A 16,493-nucleotide genomic window follows, 5' to 3' on the forward strand; every position below is an offset into this window, starting at 1 on the left:
AGAGGGAGCCAAGCCCAAGCCCTGTCTTGGAGATCCAGAGCTAGAGAGGGGGCCAGAGGATGCCCAAGGAGGTGGAGCATTTGGCCTAGATCCTGGGCAGCCACCGGCAAAGTCAGAATGGAAAGGGGCCCTGGAGCATCAGAGTCTTGATTGCCAGAGAAGAGCAGGCTGCTGGGAAATTGTTAGAAGGGAGCAAGTGCCTTGCAGATGGGAATTCCCCATCCCGAGGCTGGAATCTCAGTGTCAGAGCATCCCCTCAGGACAGCCTGTTCCTTAGGCTGTTGAAAATAGTCTTCCTTCAGAGCAGAATTGTGGCCAGCCACGGCTTGACCACGCAGTCCCCACAGATGTCTCAAGGAGAGGCAGACTGGGGAAGAAGGAAGTCACTCCATGGAGAGTAAACCAGAAATGGAAGGAGGCCTCCAGACGCCGCTGGGTTTCCTGTCACCCCATCCAGAGTGGGCAGAAATAGGGCTGTGGGGCCCCAAGGTAGTCCCATTACTCTACAGAAGTTCTGAGCCCATGTCTCTCTCTACTTCCAAACCAGATGAAAAGATGTCTTCTGGCCCTTCAGACACTCTAACTAATGTCAACTTCGAATGAATTGGGGTTCAGTGCAGTACTTTTTGGCTGACACGTTAGGTTAGGGAGAATGCCCGCTTCCCTTCCCTGTTCACTCATTTCATTGAACCCCTTAACTATTTCCAAATCCACCTGGCATCTGTGACTCCGTCAAAAGCTTTGCTAAAATCTGAGCTCACTTGGCACCATTTCTCTGATCGAAGTGAACATTAGCTGCTCAGAGGGCTCTGTTTTACAAGGGATCTCTGACCCTGGCAGCTTAAGCAAGAACCGAATCTTTTTGTGCCTTCAATTGCTGCTCTCGCACCATGCAAGCACACCACTCCATTGACCCGAGGTGGAGAAGTGCTCAGAGTCTGATCAAACATTTGTCCCACTGAGGTTGCAAATGCCTTTCTTCATGAGGCACTTCCCACCTACATGATGAACCAATGCACCTTCTCTAAAGTACTGAATGGAAAGTGAGGCTAACAGACCTCTGCCTCCTAAAAAGACAATGGCAAAAGGATTGCAAGCTAACCTAGTTCCCACTGTTATCCCAAGACAATCCACTGCATCTAGTAGGCCTAGAGTAGGCCTTTGTGGGTGTTCAATACAGAGATGCTATAGACCTCTGTGGTGCGGGGACGGGGGTGGCAAAGAATAAGGAGGTGGAAAGGCAGAAGAGCCAAAAACCTGTGAGGAATCCTTCCATTTCCTGAAATGGAAAAATGAAAAGATGATATTTGTAACTGATGAGACCCTACTAATGATAAAGGTGGTGGCAGGGAAAATAGAGAGAGAGCACAGGGTGAGTTGAATATGAAAGGATGATATGGAAAAGATAAAGCGAAGGAGTGAAACGGGAATGTATTGGGAGAAGTAGAAAGGGAGAGGTAGAATAGGGTAAATTAGGTAAGAAAAAGCTTGAACCGTGGAGGGGCAGTGGGGAGAAGTGAGAGAAAAGGAGTGTAACTTCTTCTCATTGGAATTGGTATAAGGAGGAATAGCATCCCAACTGCATTGGGTATGGAAATGTCTATTCTGTTACAAGAAAGTAGGAGAGAAGGGGAAAAGAGGTAGGGTGATAGAAGGGAGGGCAGATTGGGAAGTGGGGAGTCAAAGCAAACACTTTTGTGGAAGGACAAGGTGAAAGGGGAGGATAGAATAAACAGGGGAGTGGGATAGGATGGAGGGAAATGTAGTTAGTCTTTCACTACATCACCATTATGCAAGTGTTTGACATGACTACAGAGGTATAAGGTATATTGAATTACTTCTCAGTGAGGGTGGGTGGGGAATGAGGAAGGGAGAAAACTTGGAACTCAAAGTTTTAACTAGAAATGTTAAAATTGTTTTCCCATGTAACTGGAAAAGAAGATACACAGGCAAGAGGTATAGGAATGAATCTTCCCCTAGAGGAAAATAGAAGGTGAAGTTTTTCAGAGAAGGCAGGTGAAAGAAGGGAGGGCAAATGGGGGTAAGTGGTAATCAGAAAGAAAACAATTGAAGAGGGACGTGGTGAAAGGAGAGAGAGAGAACAGAAGAAATGCGGGTAGGGGAATAGGATGGAACTGGGGCAGCTAGGTGGCACAGAGGATAGAGCACTGGCGCTGGAATCAGGAGGACTTGAGTTCAAATCCAACCTCAGACACGTAGCACTTACTAGCTGTGTGAACCTGGGCAAGTCACTTAACCCCTTTGCCTAACCAAAAAGAAAAAAAAAAGAAAGAAAGAAATACACGCAGCAATATGAAATGTCAAAAGATTTTCGAAGCAAGTTTCTCTGCTAAAGACCAAATTTTTCTAACATATAAACACCACAAGAAGTGATAGCCATGATGCTCTCCAAAAACCTGGAAAGACTTACACAGGTTTCATGCCAAGTGAAATGTACTGGGTACAAAGTCACAGCAATATTGTAGATGATCAGCAGGGAATGACTTAGCTCTTCTCAGCACTACAAGGAAGGATCCAAGACAACGCTGAAGGACTTAGGATGAAAAATGCTATCCATCCCCAGAGAGAGAACACTGATGGTGTCTGAAGAGAAATTGAAGCAACTCTTTTTTTTCACTTTATTTGTATTGACTCTTTTTGTCTATGTTTTCTTTCCCACCATGAGTGTTATGGCTCTGTTTTGCATGACTGCAAATACAGCCGTCTCAATGACGCTGTGGGGATGGGCAGGGAGAAGGGGAGAGACTTTGAAACTCCAAGTTTTAAAAGAAATATTAAGGAATGAAAATTATACTAATAAAGAAAAATAGGTATTAGTGGGCCTTGACCCGCTGGGCCTCTCTGAGGCACAGGCGGCTCTCCTGAATATTGGAGGGCCATTTCCACTCCCTCCCTCAGCAGCCAGAGTTTCAATGGGCTGTGGACATCCCCATCCTTGCAATAAAGTCCAAGTCAGCTCCAGTAGGAGCCACGACGGGGGCAGGGTGGGCAGCATGGAAGGGCTGCTGGGTGTAGAGGGCAGTGGGAGCAGCCGCTCCAGCCGCATGGGGAGGATGGCCCCTAGCCCACTGGGAAGTTCATAAACATGATCCCCAGCAAACTGAAGGCCCCCCACCTCTATACCAGAGTGAAAGGGCAAGCAGGGAATTCTCCAGAATGCTGTGGATGCAGACCCAGTGGTGTGGGGACGGACTTAGCTATCTCCTTAGGTCCCTGGACAAGCGGCACCAGGCCAGGGCCCTGCCAGGACAGACGTTAGGGAGGTGAAGGATCTGTAGAGCTGGCAGCGAGCACAGTGCCCTCCTCTATGCCAGGCCATAGTGTCTGCACCTCTGCTTGTCTCACAGCCCTCTGTGCCATGGCACAACTGCATGCCTCCCAGACCTGGCCCTGGGCACGAGTGTCTACTCCATCCACTCTCCTCTCTGCCCCAAATCCTCATGTAGAGGCGCGTCCATGACTGAGTCGAATGCCTCACTGCCTGGCCTGCTTGCCCCCCTGCTTCATATCCTTCTCTTGTACAAAACCCAAAATCCTGTGTCAAAGGTCAGAGCTGGCCTCCAAGGTGAGCCAAGGCCCTGGCGTGCCTTTCCACGTCCCTCTGAGACCAAGTCGGCTGGCTTTTCCTACCGGTGTCAGTCTGTCTCTCCTTGTATGTATGTGGGTGGGAGCGCGTTTGCCTGTACCTGTTTGTGTTTGGGGGGGGAGGGATGACCACGGTCCCGTGCACTGGCTTGACCCTCCCAGTCCCCTGGCCCCACATGCCCCTTTTGGCTGGCTCGAATGGGGCTCAGGACGCACTTGAAGCCACGTTGTGGCCGCTCTCATCCTGCCAATGCTACAGCCCAGCTGCCCTGTAGGAAACCCTCTCAACTGGTGTAGCCCCAGGCCAAGGATGATCCTGCCAGGATGAAAACCTGGCTGTGCCTAGCCCGACCTCGCGCCCTCTTTGTCCCCGCATTCCCTCTAGCTCGCGCCCAGCGTTCTTCAGGCGTTACACCGGTAGACACAAGGGACGCGGACGCCGATGCGGATGCGGATGAGGACTTGGACGGTGCGGTCGCAGAGCACACCTAGCGGGATCAGCAGGTAGCCCATCGAGACGCGCCCGGGCACATTGTGGCCGGGAGACAACGTGGTAGAGAGGGGGATGGTCTGGAGCTCCGTGCCCTCCTCTGTGCTGGGGAACAGTGTCTGCACCTCCTCTTGCCTGCTCACCCTCATTCACAGGGCTCATCTACACGCTCAAGTCTTGCTCCCGGACGCAGTTGCCTCTGTTCTTTCACTTAACATCTGCCCCCAAATCCCCAGGAACAGCGACGTCCATGACTGAGCGGAGTCCCTCAACCACAGGCTCTTTGGCCCCTGCTTCATCTCCCTCTCCTACAAACAACACCAAAATCCAATAGTCCTGGCCAAGGCGCATTTCCGAATGCCAAGACATGGCATGACTTTCCACCGCCCTCCCGGACAAAGCCCTTTTGTTTTCCCTAGTGGTGTAAGCGCCTGTGTGTGTGTGTGTGTGTGTGTGTGTGTGTACGTAACGATTTGCGTTTGGGGGGAGGGAAGGCAGGCCACAGTCCAGGGCACAGCGCTGACCCTCCCAATCCCCTGGCCCCATATGCCCCTCTTGTCGGGACAGAATGGGGCTCATTAGCATGTTATACCCAGTCTCAACCTCCCAATGCCAGTGCCCAGCTGGTCTCTAGCAAAGCTTCTAAACTGGGGAAGCCCCAGGCCAAGGATGATCCTGCCGGGATCCAAATCTGGCTGCCCCTAGCAAGAGCTCGCGCCTTCTTTGTTCTCCCAATTCGTCTGGCACGCGCCAGCATTCCCCCGACCTCACTCTAGTAGCCATCAAAGGACCCGGACGCTGATGCAGATGGGGCGCTCCGGGAGTGGACATGGCCGTCTCAGCAGGGACCCCGTCGGGCCACACTCTGGCATGGCGTGGCCGGGAGAAAAGGTGTTAGACACGTGGAGTTTCTGAAGCTCCGTGCCCTCCTCTATGCGAGGGCACATCTGACCCCCTCCCCCAGAGTCACCTGCTTTGCACCGCTGCCTCCGCTCCATCCCCTATGCCTCCGCTCCATCCCCTAAGCTCTCCCCACAAAATCCTCAGGAACAGCGACGTCCATGACTCAGTGGAGTCCCTCAGCGCCAGGACTCTTTGATCCACTGCTTCATGTCCCTCTCACACAAACAAACAAACCAACCGAAAATCGAGTTGACCAGGACAGGGCTCAAGTCCCAACGCCAAGGAATGGCATGCATTTCACCTCCCTCTACGACAAAGTCTGGTTGATTTCCTTAGGGCTGTGAGTGCCTGCGTACACGTGTGAGAGACAGTGGCCTGTGTGTGCGTGCGTTTGTTCCTGTGTGCCGGCGTCCGTGAGTGTGCTTGGGAAGAGGGAGGACTGGCAACAGCCCTGTGCCCAGGGTTGACTCACCTAGTGTCCTCGTGGCACATGCCCCTCTTGTCTGCCCAGAATGGGGTTCATTACCCATCTATGCCCGGCCTTGGCTGTGCTGCTCCTGCAAACACCAGAGGCCAGCTGCCTTGTAAGCAACCGTGTAATGGGGGGCAGCCTCAGGCCAAAGATGATCCCCCCAGGATGAAGGCCCGGCTGGTCCTGGTCCTAGACCCAGTGCACTCCCGCTCTCTCCTCGCGGCCCCTTTGATGCGTGCCCCGCTTTTCCCACGGGAGCTCCCTTACGTGTTATCCGGGTCTCCGCTAAAGGACTGGGAGGGAGACTTTTCCATGGAAGTGGCCGCCAGGGCAGGGAGCAAGCAGTGTCTACAGGTACGGGGTTGGGTCTCCCCCTGCCAGGACAGGGACAGCAGAGGAGGTGTGGGCAGTTGCAATGTCTGCAGCCCTGGCTGAGGACACGATTCCCTCCTGTGTGCCACGACACAGTGGCTGCCCCTTCTTTTCTCTGCACAGCCTCTGCACAAAGGCACATCTGCCTCTCTTCCATCCCCTAACTTCCCCTACATAAACCCCCAGCTACAGGGGTGTCCATGCCTCACTTGAATCCCCCAATGCGAAGCATTCTTTTCCCCCTAGTTGATCTCCCTATCCCACAAACAAAACAAAACAAAACAAAACAAAGCGAAACCACACAACACAACAGAAAACAAAACAAACGAAAACAAAAACAAAACTGCAATATGGAGCTGCACAGGGCTTGACAGTTGAGGAATCCCTGAGGAGGCATTAAGGTTGGAGTTCATGAGAAGGCAGTGGGAAGGCCTAGGGCCTGCCTTGGGGGGGGGGGACCACTTGTCAACATTAACTCATTTGTAGTATGAGTCTGATATTCCTGAAGAGTTGTGATGATGAAATAAAGGAATAAAAAGTCTTTGGAGGGCTAGGCCTGATTCTCATGAAGCCCATTGCCTAAGGGTCAGGGTTAGGATCAGCTGGTTAGCGTGGACCAGTCCATGTGACCCCTTCCACCTACCAGAACAGGGTTTTGGGTGGTGGGGGAAGCCAAAGCGTTGGAAGAGAAGGCAGTCCTTTCCCTCAAGCTTATAATCTATGGAGAGAAGAGAAAGCGGTGTTTGTGAAGCAAGCTGAGAACAAACACAAGGCCAGTGTCACAAGCTCAGATTGGATAAAGATGCACTAAGGGGGAAATCCAGAAAGGAGTTAGCAGAGAGTGGGGGCTCTGCTTCAGTAGGGAGGCCCACCACAGGGTCTTTTGGAGAGTAGACTTGGTTGCCAGGCTGAGGCAGGGCTGAGCTGAGGCCATGAGGCTAGTGAGGTTGACCGTGGTAGGCAGCCATCATGAATGAGCCTTGCAGCTGCTTCAGAAACACTGGAGGAGAGAAGCTGCCAGCCCATCTTTCCTTTTGGAGGAAGAAGTCTGGGGAATGGGGTCCCTTCCTTTCAAGGTCAGCAGCATCAGTGCCGTCTGAGGGTCTCCCAGAAAATAGCGTCAAGTGACTCAGTCAGTAAGCACTGGTTCTCTTTCTTTCTTTGTGGAATTTCTAGAATTACTCAAGTCAAACGCTTGGAGGATGTCTCGGCGCAGTGAGCGCCTGCGCCTCCGATACCAGGCACTTGTTGATGGGCAAAGCAGCAGCAGCAGCAGCAGCAGCAGCAGCAGAGGGAGTTCCCAGGTGGCTGGCCAGCACACCAACTTCACGGAGGGTCCTCTCAGGTAAGAGGAGCCAGAGGAGACTAAGCTGCCTTCTCCATCACAACTGCCCGGGGCAGCCAAGGGCCTTGGCTCTTGCCATGTGCACATTTCTTTCCTGCCCCCTCTTTGGGTGGAGCCATCACTCTACTGCTTGCTTTCCCCGCAAACAAGAGAATTTCCTCCCCCTCTTGCACCCCAACTTTTGGCTGCTGCTGCCTTCTGCTTCTGAGAACAGGAACTGGGGAGAGGCAACTTGGAGCATGGAGAAGGCTGGAGACTTTGAGGCCTGCAACTGGGCAGGGAACAAGCCCTCTCAGCCATAGACCTCTTCTCCCTGGCCCCAAGGCCTAAGCTTCTTAGGGTGAAGCCAGGTGGGTGAAAGGTCTGTGGGTGAGAGACATTTTCAGATGACTCTTAGCTCTTCTCATACCTCATCTTGGTGGTTTCATTGGCAAAGAGGCCCTTACTGGCCCGGGGTAGCTGGCCTTGGTTCAATCCTGCCTCCTTTATGAAAAATTAGTTATCTCTTGAAAGAAGAAGAACAGCAAAAGAGGGCTTTGGCTATCGTTGTCTTTCAGCCTCCAAGTCTCCAGCAAAGTCTCATGCCCCTCCAGGCTTTGCCCCTTCCTTTTCTTTCTCACCTGTCTTCTTTTTCACCCTCATATCTTTTCTCTTCATGCTTGCTGTCCCCCAGGACTGTGAGGAGGAAGTCGAGTATGGTCCGAAGCCTCTCACCAGGCCTCTCACCAGCCCCTCACCTGCTTACAGGGGTAACAGGCTGGGAGAGCCCCGGATCCACCTCAGGGTACTTCTCTGAGGATGATGGTGCAGGTAGGCATCACTTCCTTCTGCCCTGGAGCCCCAACCCCAGGCACTGCCCCACTTCCTTCAAAGGGTGATCCATAGCTGGGGGTGGGGCAGGCGTCTCTCAGACACCAGAAAGAGAGAACTCTGTAAGCTAGCTCCAGGTAGGGGTGTGGAGCATGGAGATGGGGCTCAAGATCCCAAACGTGCTTGTCTCTCCTTCTGGCCGGATCCTCATTTCTTCCCTTCCCTTCAGGGCACTCTCTTATCCACCAGCCCGGCTCTGCATCCAACTTCAGTAATGGTGCCTCCCAACTTGGCATTTTTAGCTGCATGGCAATAAACCTTTCAGGTGGCTTCTGCCAGTGGGTGGTCACAGTGCCCAAGGGAGCGCTGATGCAGTGTACCTAGAAGAGCTTCTTCATGCCTATGCAAGGGCAAGCTGAGCCAGGCTGGAGGACCTCTAGCACACCGTGGGGAGATGGGCTTATTATGGACATATCCCCAGGCAAAGCTGAAGAGCTGTGGGAGGATGGAGGAGCAGAAGAGCAAGAAGGGGCTGCAGAGTTGGCAGGCTGGGAGGGGGTAGATGCAAGAAAGGATGGGCTGGCAGCGGGAAGCCTTGGAATCCCTCTGCTCGGATCTTGACAAGTTGGCTCTTTGCAGCATTCCAGTGGCGCCTGAAAACCACCTGGCACTGCGTGACCACTGCTGCCTCCCTCCAGGACTTCTTTCTCTCAATCAGGTCAGTGAGGCCTCCCTGGGGCCTGACACAATCTAGCATCCACAGTCCTCAAAGTCAATTTCCCCTTGGGCTTTGCTCTGTTTCTTTTCAGCTTTTGCAGACTTTCATGCACTGAATCTTATGAGAGACTCAGGTCAGGGCCAGGGCTGTGCTGGAAACAGCTGGAACCTGCTCCTGAGAGTCAGCTACCAAGTAGGGCTTCATTGAGTGTCTCCACTGAAGAAGATGATGGGAGAGGTGGTTTGGGTGTGCCCTGCCCTCCTGCAGAGCACATGCCAGCCCCCATTCGTCTTGGCTCTTCAGGGAAGTGGGTTGGCTCCAACTCTAAGTGGGACTCTCTTCCGGAGTATCTCTTAGGAGCTCTCCCCTCACTAGTTCCTGCCTCTGATCACAAGTGAATCTGGTGAGTTCACCTCTGCTAGTCTGAGGCTCCTGAGTTTCCCAGGACACTCCCTCCTTTGGGGTTCCAATCCAGAATTTCTGCCCAGTTCCAGGTCTCCAGGCCATGCTTGCAGTTTCTCTGTGGAGGAGCATGGCCAGCTTTCCAGGCTGCATCCAGGGCTGAGTCCAGGAGCCTCTAGAGCAAGGGTGGGGAACCTGAGGCCTCCAGGCCACATGTGGCCTTCTAGGTGCTTGGGGGTGACTTTTGGACTGAATCCCAGTTTGACCAGATCAATTGATTCTGTGAACTCTGGCCACACCAGAGGACCTAGTGGAACACATGTGTCCTCGAGGCCCACAGGTGGCCCAGCCCTGCCCTGGATTCTTGGGGTCACAGGCTGGGCCAATGGTGACCAGCCTGCCTCAGCAGGGCTTCGTCCTGCAGCTCTTCCAAGCCCAAACTGACAAGCATGTAAGGACTGAGACCAAAGAAGACTGCCTAATTCATGAGCACCATATGAACCTAGTTCTGATGGAGGCCTGATAGGGACATACCTTCCACTGCACCTGTCAAAGGGCAACACGTCACCTTGCGTAACAACATGAGTGCCTTCCAAAAAGCCACGTTTTCTCCTTCCACTTTACCCCAAGGGCTGTCCATGCCAGCCCTGCTCTCCTCTTGTTGGGTACCCAGTGGCAGATGGAGGAGGTGGGAGGGGCAAAAGTGGGCCCACCCTTTGGGTTCTTTCATTTGCCAATCAGGGAGGGTCTCCCAGGAACCTGGGGTGGGGAAGGGCAGGCACTAACATGTCCTCCTTCACCCTGACGAAATCCAGGAAGTTTTGCACTCGCAAGAAGGGGCTCGTCTTTGTCTTGGGCTTGCTGTTGCTTATGGCTTCGCTGGCTTATGGTGAGTCTTGGGGAGTGCCCAGGGTGGACCCACCAGATGGGCGGGAAGGATCAGGCCGTGGGGACACAGCCGCCAAAGTTTGGAAGACAGAGCTTTGAAGGGCAGCCTTTAGGGAGCCAAAGGGTCAAAAGCCCTGGGAAAAGGGACCCAGGCCACATATGGGCAAGCTCTTGTGCCGCACATGTCACAGTTCTGTCCTGTCTCCCCTTCTCCTCTCCCTACACCTTGTGTGTGCGGGCCTCACAGCCTCATGCTGCAAGATCAGGTGGCCATCCCGCCCACCTTGAGCATGTCAGGGGCAGGGAGGTGATTTCTCTACACCCTCAGTGGTCACTGACCTGGCACCTGAGGCTGGGAGATTGCTGCAGGAGCTGAGTCAGGAAGGAATCTGTTCTCTGAGCTAGACACACAGCCAATGCCAGGTCTGGAGGGCTTTGCCCTTTGAAGTTGGTGACAACAGACAGGGCGTTCCTCCCTGCATGATCCCAGAAGGGCTGCACTCTTGGACAGGAGCCACGACATCACACAGTGATCACTTGATCACTGTGACATCAAGTCCAGCTAGGGAATGATGACACCACAAATCAGATGGTCACCAGGGGCTGTGGTCCTCATTCAAAATGGACAGGGCCATGTGTTGAGCAGGCTCGGGACCACAAGGCGGCACTTGGAGGTTCAGTCTCCATGTCCTCTCCCCAGATGAATCTTTTCCCTCATGTTTGCCTTCATCCAAAAGGATTTCATGAGTTCTGAGAGGATCATGAGAGAGGGAACCTTTTCCTGAAGGCTCTTGGGGTGCAGCTGGCTCGAGCCATAGCCTTCCAGATCCTGTGACCCCTAGTGCATCTGCCTTCCTGGGGCTGGGGTCCTAGCTCACTTAGAGGTGACACTGCCATACTCTGTCTGGGTGGAAGTCCTCACCCTGGACTTCTTGCCCTTCTGGCACCTCAGCCTCTACCTCAATTAGCCTTTTGTCCCATGTGCTAGGTGCTTGGTATTTCTACCCCTATGGACTACAGACCTTACCCCCTGCTGTGCTCTCCTGGTGGGCAGCCAAGGGCAGCGGCAGGACAGAGGACCGTTGGGAATCAGGACAGTCCCCCTCATATTTCCAGGTCAGTGTCCAGCTCAGTGTCAGGAATGCTTTGCACAAGATGGCCAGACAAACCACGCACAATCCACTTCGATCCTCTCAACCCAGTGTGGGAGACAGGATCAAAGTTCAAGCTTTGCCATTTGCTGACTTTCAGACCTTGGGCAATTCAATGTCTGCCTCTCCAAAACTCAGCCTCATCACTTCCCCCGCTTCAATTGAAATCAGTTGCCTCCCACAAGAGGCCTCCCCTAGCACCTTGTCACACGGTGCGGTGACCCTGGGAGCCCGGGGAGACTAGAACACTTCACCAAGGGGGAAGACATGAAGGCCATGTGCAGATCATGTTGGCTACCCACCAACAGCTTATCCATTTGAGTTTTGGAGCCATGATGAGCTTGCAGCAGATCAAAAGTTCAAACAAGAACAGAAATAACCCAAATTCATACCAAACTTTATCTATACAATAGTACACACACACACACACACACACACACACACACACACACACACATATTTATCAGTGACTTTAGAGTTTCTCGTTCTGCTTTCATATCCCCCACCTTTCTCAGTATAGCCTCTCCATCTCCCCTTCGCACATAGCCATCCCTTAAGCAGAAGAATAAAACAAGAGGGAAAGAAACAAGTTCAGGAAAACCAACCAACTCAGCATCAGAGATCTGCCTTCTGTGCAGATTCCATGTCAGCAGACTCCCAGCCCAGCATTAGGGGAAGAGAAGAACGTCCTCCTTGCTCATCTTTGGGGCCACGCTCGGACATGATCTTTTCACAACATTTAGTCTGGGATGTTGCTTAATCGCTCCATTTCCATGGTTGTCTGTGGTGCTTGTTTATCTGGTACTGTTCCTTCATTTCGCTCACTCTGCCCCACTTCATATAAGTCTTGTCATGTGTATCTGTATACAACACACTTGTGCTTCCTTACAACATTCGAATACTTCATTGTGTCCATAAGCCACAGTTGGTTTCGCCATTCCCCTGCGGATGCTTCTCGCCTTTGTTTCTGGTTCTTTGCTGCCCAAATACTTTCCTGGTGGTGGGATTGGTATGACAACTGAATAAGGAAGTGAATTTAGGTACTTTGGTCCCTTTGCTTCTGTTGGCTTGACATACCCATGAGCAATGAATCTATCTCCAATTGTTGAGATTTGTCTCTCTGTGGGAAGGATGTTTTGTAATGGTGTTCCTGGAGTTCCGCTGTGTGTCTTGCTAGGTATACTCCAGGTATTGTATGCGGACCACTGCTGTTTTCAATGGAATATCTCTATCTTATCTCTCTCTGCTGGATTTTCTTAGTTGATGTATGGAAATGCTGATGGTTTTCGTGGGTTTCTTTTCGATCCTGCAATTTGGTTGAAGGCGTTGTTTTCACCGATTTCTTTTCGTTGACTCTCTAGGATTCTCCGGGTAAAGGTTGGTGTTTTCCTCGGTCTCATTGTGTCCTCTTTTTCCTTACAGGAGCTGGAAAGCGGGGTGGTGCACAAGACATCTGAGTGGCACAGGTAAGGCCCCCAAATGACTGGCAAAGAGAAAAGGAGGGAAGGAGGGGTCGAAAGCTAGAGCAGAGCGAGCACAAGTGACATTCCCTGGGAGACGGTGGTCAGTGGAGCCAGAAGCCTTGGGTGAGCATGTGCATAAGATGGATCCAAACTGAAGCAGACCTCAGAGAACAGTTGAAGGTACTGAGGCCTGGGAGGGAAATGGTGTGCCCAGGGTCTCGCAGGGAGTGGATGTCAGCAAAGACTTTCAGCCAGGCCTCTGACTCTGTCCTTCGCACTGAGTCATGGTTGTGTTCAGGAGAACCCCTTCAGTTCCATTTCCTGGCCTCTGTTTGACTCCATCCTCCAGTGCCTATTCTCCAGCTTGACCTTGCCCTTTCTTTTGTCATTGGCTAGTTCTTCCCAAGAAGGCTTTGTGGAAACAAGGCCAAAGCGATGGGTTCCCTAGAGGCCCAGCTGGTTGGCCTGAGGCAGGAGCTAGTGGCCTTGAGCCAGAGCCAGGCTGAGGTGGAGAAAGAATCACACCTTGGGCCAGAGAAGATGGTGGCCCTGCGCAATGAGGTGAGTCCTCCCATCCCCGACTTAGGCCACCTGCATCTCTCCATCTAAATTGGGCTATGTCAGCCAAGGGAGGTACCACCCTCGAAGCTGTCCACTGGGCGCTTCCCATACATGTAGGCCTACTGGGTGCACTTTGTGATATGGACAGGACATTCCTCATCTGTTACCTGGGAGAATAACAGCCCCTAGAGGGTTCAATGAGATTATTAAGCAGTGGAGAAATGCCAGTCGCTTGGTTCACCAACCCTTCCCTGACACCAAGCTGGCATGTGCTGACCCCAGAACTCAGAGTGACTCTAGACACCCCGGCCCCCTGTCCAGGCCCTCTTGCTTCCTCATTTCTGCTGGTGCTCAGGGCTTTGCTGAGCTCTTTCGTCTGGTGGCTTCCAGGTGGAGTCTAAGGTCCCTGGCTGGATTCAGCAGGTCCTTCATTTGAAGCTAGGGGAGGTGCAGGCCCAGCTTCGTGACCTAGAGCACCGACTCCTGAGGTATATGACAGAGGAGCAGGATAAGTGTGCGGCAAAGTGCTGCCATCTTGAGGCTGAGCCTTGTGAAGGAAGGAGTGACCAGCGGGGTGACAAAGGAGGTGAGGTCTGCCCCACTCGCTATCTTCCTGGCTGGGGTCACTGGTTTGCCCTGAGAGGAGGCTGCCAGGAGGGAGGGGGAAACCCTGGCAGACCAGGTAGCTCACTTGCCCGGCCCCTGCATGGACTGGGCCAGCCCTGCAGGTGGCCCATCCCCTGAATGGTGCTTGCCTGTCTTTTAGAAGTACACCAGATCGTAGAGCAGGCACTGAAAAAGTACAGTGCAGATCGCATCGGGCTGGTGGATTATGCCCTGGAATCTTCAGGTAGGTGGCCTGCAGAAAGCCAGAGGGCTTGGGACAAAAGGGATTGGAAAATCAAGATGGACTTGAAGAGACAGGAGGAATTGACAAATGAAGATGCCCCTTATGGGCCGGGGCAGTTAGGAGGGCTGATGGCCAGGCAGCGCCCCTCACCTTGAGGGCTCCCTCAGGCCATCTCTGGGTCCTCCCAGCCCTCAGGTCTCCCCCCACTCCTTTCCCTGTTGCTCTTTCAGGGGCCAGCATCGTCAGCCGCCGCTCGTCACCGACGTATGGCATGAGGACGGAGTGGTCTGGCCATTTCACTCTTTTTGGCATCCCCTTGTGGCGCTATTTCCAGTCCCCAAGACTCATCCTCCAGGTAGCGCTGAACAAAGGTCCCCCAGCTTGCCTCTCTATGTCCCATGTCTCAGCGTCCTCTGTTGAGGCTGGGCTCCCAAGGCAGAGTGGCCCCACCACCAGGACCTGTCCATCTGCTGCCTCCTTTCACCTGCCTTGTCTTGTGCCCACAGCCAGACGTCTACCCTGGCAACTGCTGGGCATTCAGGGGCCACCAGGGCTTCGTCGTGGTGCGCTTGTCTGCCCGCATCCAGCTCACTGCCATCACCTTGGAGCACGTGCCAAAAGCTCTGTCCCCAACCGCTGACATCCCCAGTGCCCCAAAGGACTTTGTCATCTTGGTGAGTACCTGAGCCTCCCAGCTCTCCTTTCTAGAGTGGCAGAAAGTGGTTTCTTCACAGCAGCATTGCCAGCTGAGGAATGCGACGGTGTGCCCATTTGACACGTGTGACATTGAGGCTGGTCTCCTGACTCCAGGCCCAGCCCTTCTGCTCCTCCCCCTCTTCTTCAAGAGGAACCAGGAAAGGACAATGACAGCAGCCAGAGAGCCAAGATGACACTGCTACCACAAGGACCTTTTCCACAGCAAGTTGCCTCCCTGGCCACGTGTGCCATGGTGGAGCTGGTCTGGGACGGTGACCACCATGCCCTACATAGTCACCACTCAGGGCAGAATTGGAACATCCACCTGAGGAGGCTTTGAGAGAAAAGAGGGAGCCAGAGCAGAAGGTGACAAATGGAGGCAAGAGGGACACTTTAGGATCCCAATCCAGATACAGATGAAGAACTTGAGGCTCACACGACTTAGTGGCTTGTGCCAAGCCATTCAGAGGCTTAGGGGAAGAAGCTGAGAGGGAGGCCAAGGGCATGGAGGGCAAAGGCTCTGTCTATTGAGTTCGTGAGAGAGATGCTAGCAGATGAGGGGATCAAGGAAGGCAACCTCATGGTGGCTTTTGTTGGTTCTCCTATCCCCTCCCCAACTTATCCTGCTGCTACTGCATCCTCCAGCCTGTCCTCCTCCACCTCTTCCTCCTCCCCCACAGCCTCCCCACTCCTTTCCTTCCCTACATTGCTTGGGATGCATGTGCTAACAGCATGCTATTTGTGCACAGGCCTGGCATCCATTCATGTGACCATCCATCCCCTCCCTTTGCTTTTCCTTGTACAGGGGCTAAATGAAGATTCTCAGGCAGACGGGGTGGCCCTCGGGCAGTTCACCTACGATAAGCTGGCGAGGCCATTCAGACCTTCCACTTGGAGGTATGCAGGGAGGCTCCCACAGCAGTCCGCCAGTGTCCCAGGAAGGCTGGTGATCTGGAAGGCAGGATCACTGGCCACAGGGCTGCTGTGGTTTTTCAGTGGCTGCAGTGGAAGCCAGGACCCCTTGGATCTGATAGGAAGCTGAGGGAAAACCTTGTGACTTAACTGAGCCACTGCTCTTTGAAGGAAGACTGGGGCACAAAGGCTGTGGGGGCAGGGCTTGCACCAAGGGATGTCAGGCCTTCCTGACCCCACTCTCTTCTCCCACAGGGCAACGACACAGCCCCATACCAGCTGGTAGAGCTGCGAATCCTCAGCAACTGGGGTCACCCTGACTATACGTGCATTTACCGCTTCAGGGTCCATGGGAAGCCTGCCACTTAGCCCCGCCCCAGCCTGCTGCCTTCACCCCTTCCTCCTTCAGCCGCCACAAAGCAGCTCTCTCACCTCCTCCTCCCTGCCCCCGCTTAATCTCTTCTGCCCACTGTGCCTTCTGGGACAGAGACAAAACCTCCGTGGAGCCCTCTTGCCCCACCAGGCCCACTCAGAGATGGAGAAGACAACCGGCTGAGCCTTTGCTTCTCACAAGGCCAACAACCGGATTTGGGGGAAGTTTTCACCCAAGATCACCTGCAGTGGCATTTAGAAACAGCTCGTCACCATGGCTTGTAGCCATAGCTAGTTGGCCCCTTGTACCCACTGGGGTTTCATTTCACTGCAGTGGAAGTTAGTACTGTTAGATAGAACATTAGTCGTGGGTTAGATAAAGCTGACAAAGAAGGGGGCTCAGAGTGCAGCCAGGGGCCATGGGGAGAGCGCCTTCCTTCTCCTACTGCTGCCAGGTTTCTCCTGCCTTCCTCGGCGGCCCA

The 16,493-nt window shown here is 53.4% G+C and overlaps 1 protein-coding gene across 1 annotated transcript; it reads left to right on the plus strand.

The window, feature by feature from the left end:
* Positions 1–3,757: 3,757 nt before the first annotated feature.
* Positions 3,758–16,218, plus strand: LOC110204213 (SUN domain-containing protein 2-like). Its single transcript, XM_078150035.1, is given in 18 exon segments — positions 3,758–4,110; positions 7,020–7,188; positions 7,862–7,998; positions 8,228–8,336; positions 8,624–8,720; positions 9,938–10,007; positions 10,995–11,122; positions 12,580–12,623; positions 13,017–13,051; positions 13,054–13,181; positions 13,572–13,693; positions 13,695–13,766; positions 13,946–14,031; positions 14,262–14,386; positions 14,538–14,705; positions 15,533–15,587; positions 15,590–15,624; positions 15,895–16,218. Coding segments are annotated over 17 exon segments (1,668 nt in total). The 5' UTR covers positions 3,758–4,110; positions 7,020–7,045; the 3' UTR covers positions 16,009–16,218.
* Positions 16,219–16,493: the final 275 nt, after the last annotated feature.

Source organism: Phascolarctos cinereus, unplaced genomic scaffold (genome assembly GCF_003287225.1).
Source record: "Phascolarctos cinereus isolate Bilbo 61053 unplaced genomic scaffold, phaCin_HiC Scaffold_139;HRSCAF=708, whole genome shotgun sequence".
Taxonomy (NCBI): domain Eukaryota; kingdom Metazoa; phylum Chordata; class Mammalia; order Diprotodontia; family Phascolarctidae; genus Phascolarctos; species Phascolarctos cinereus.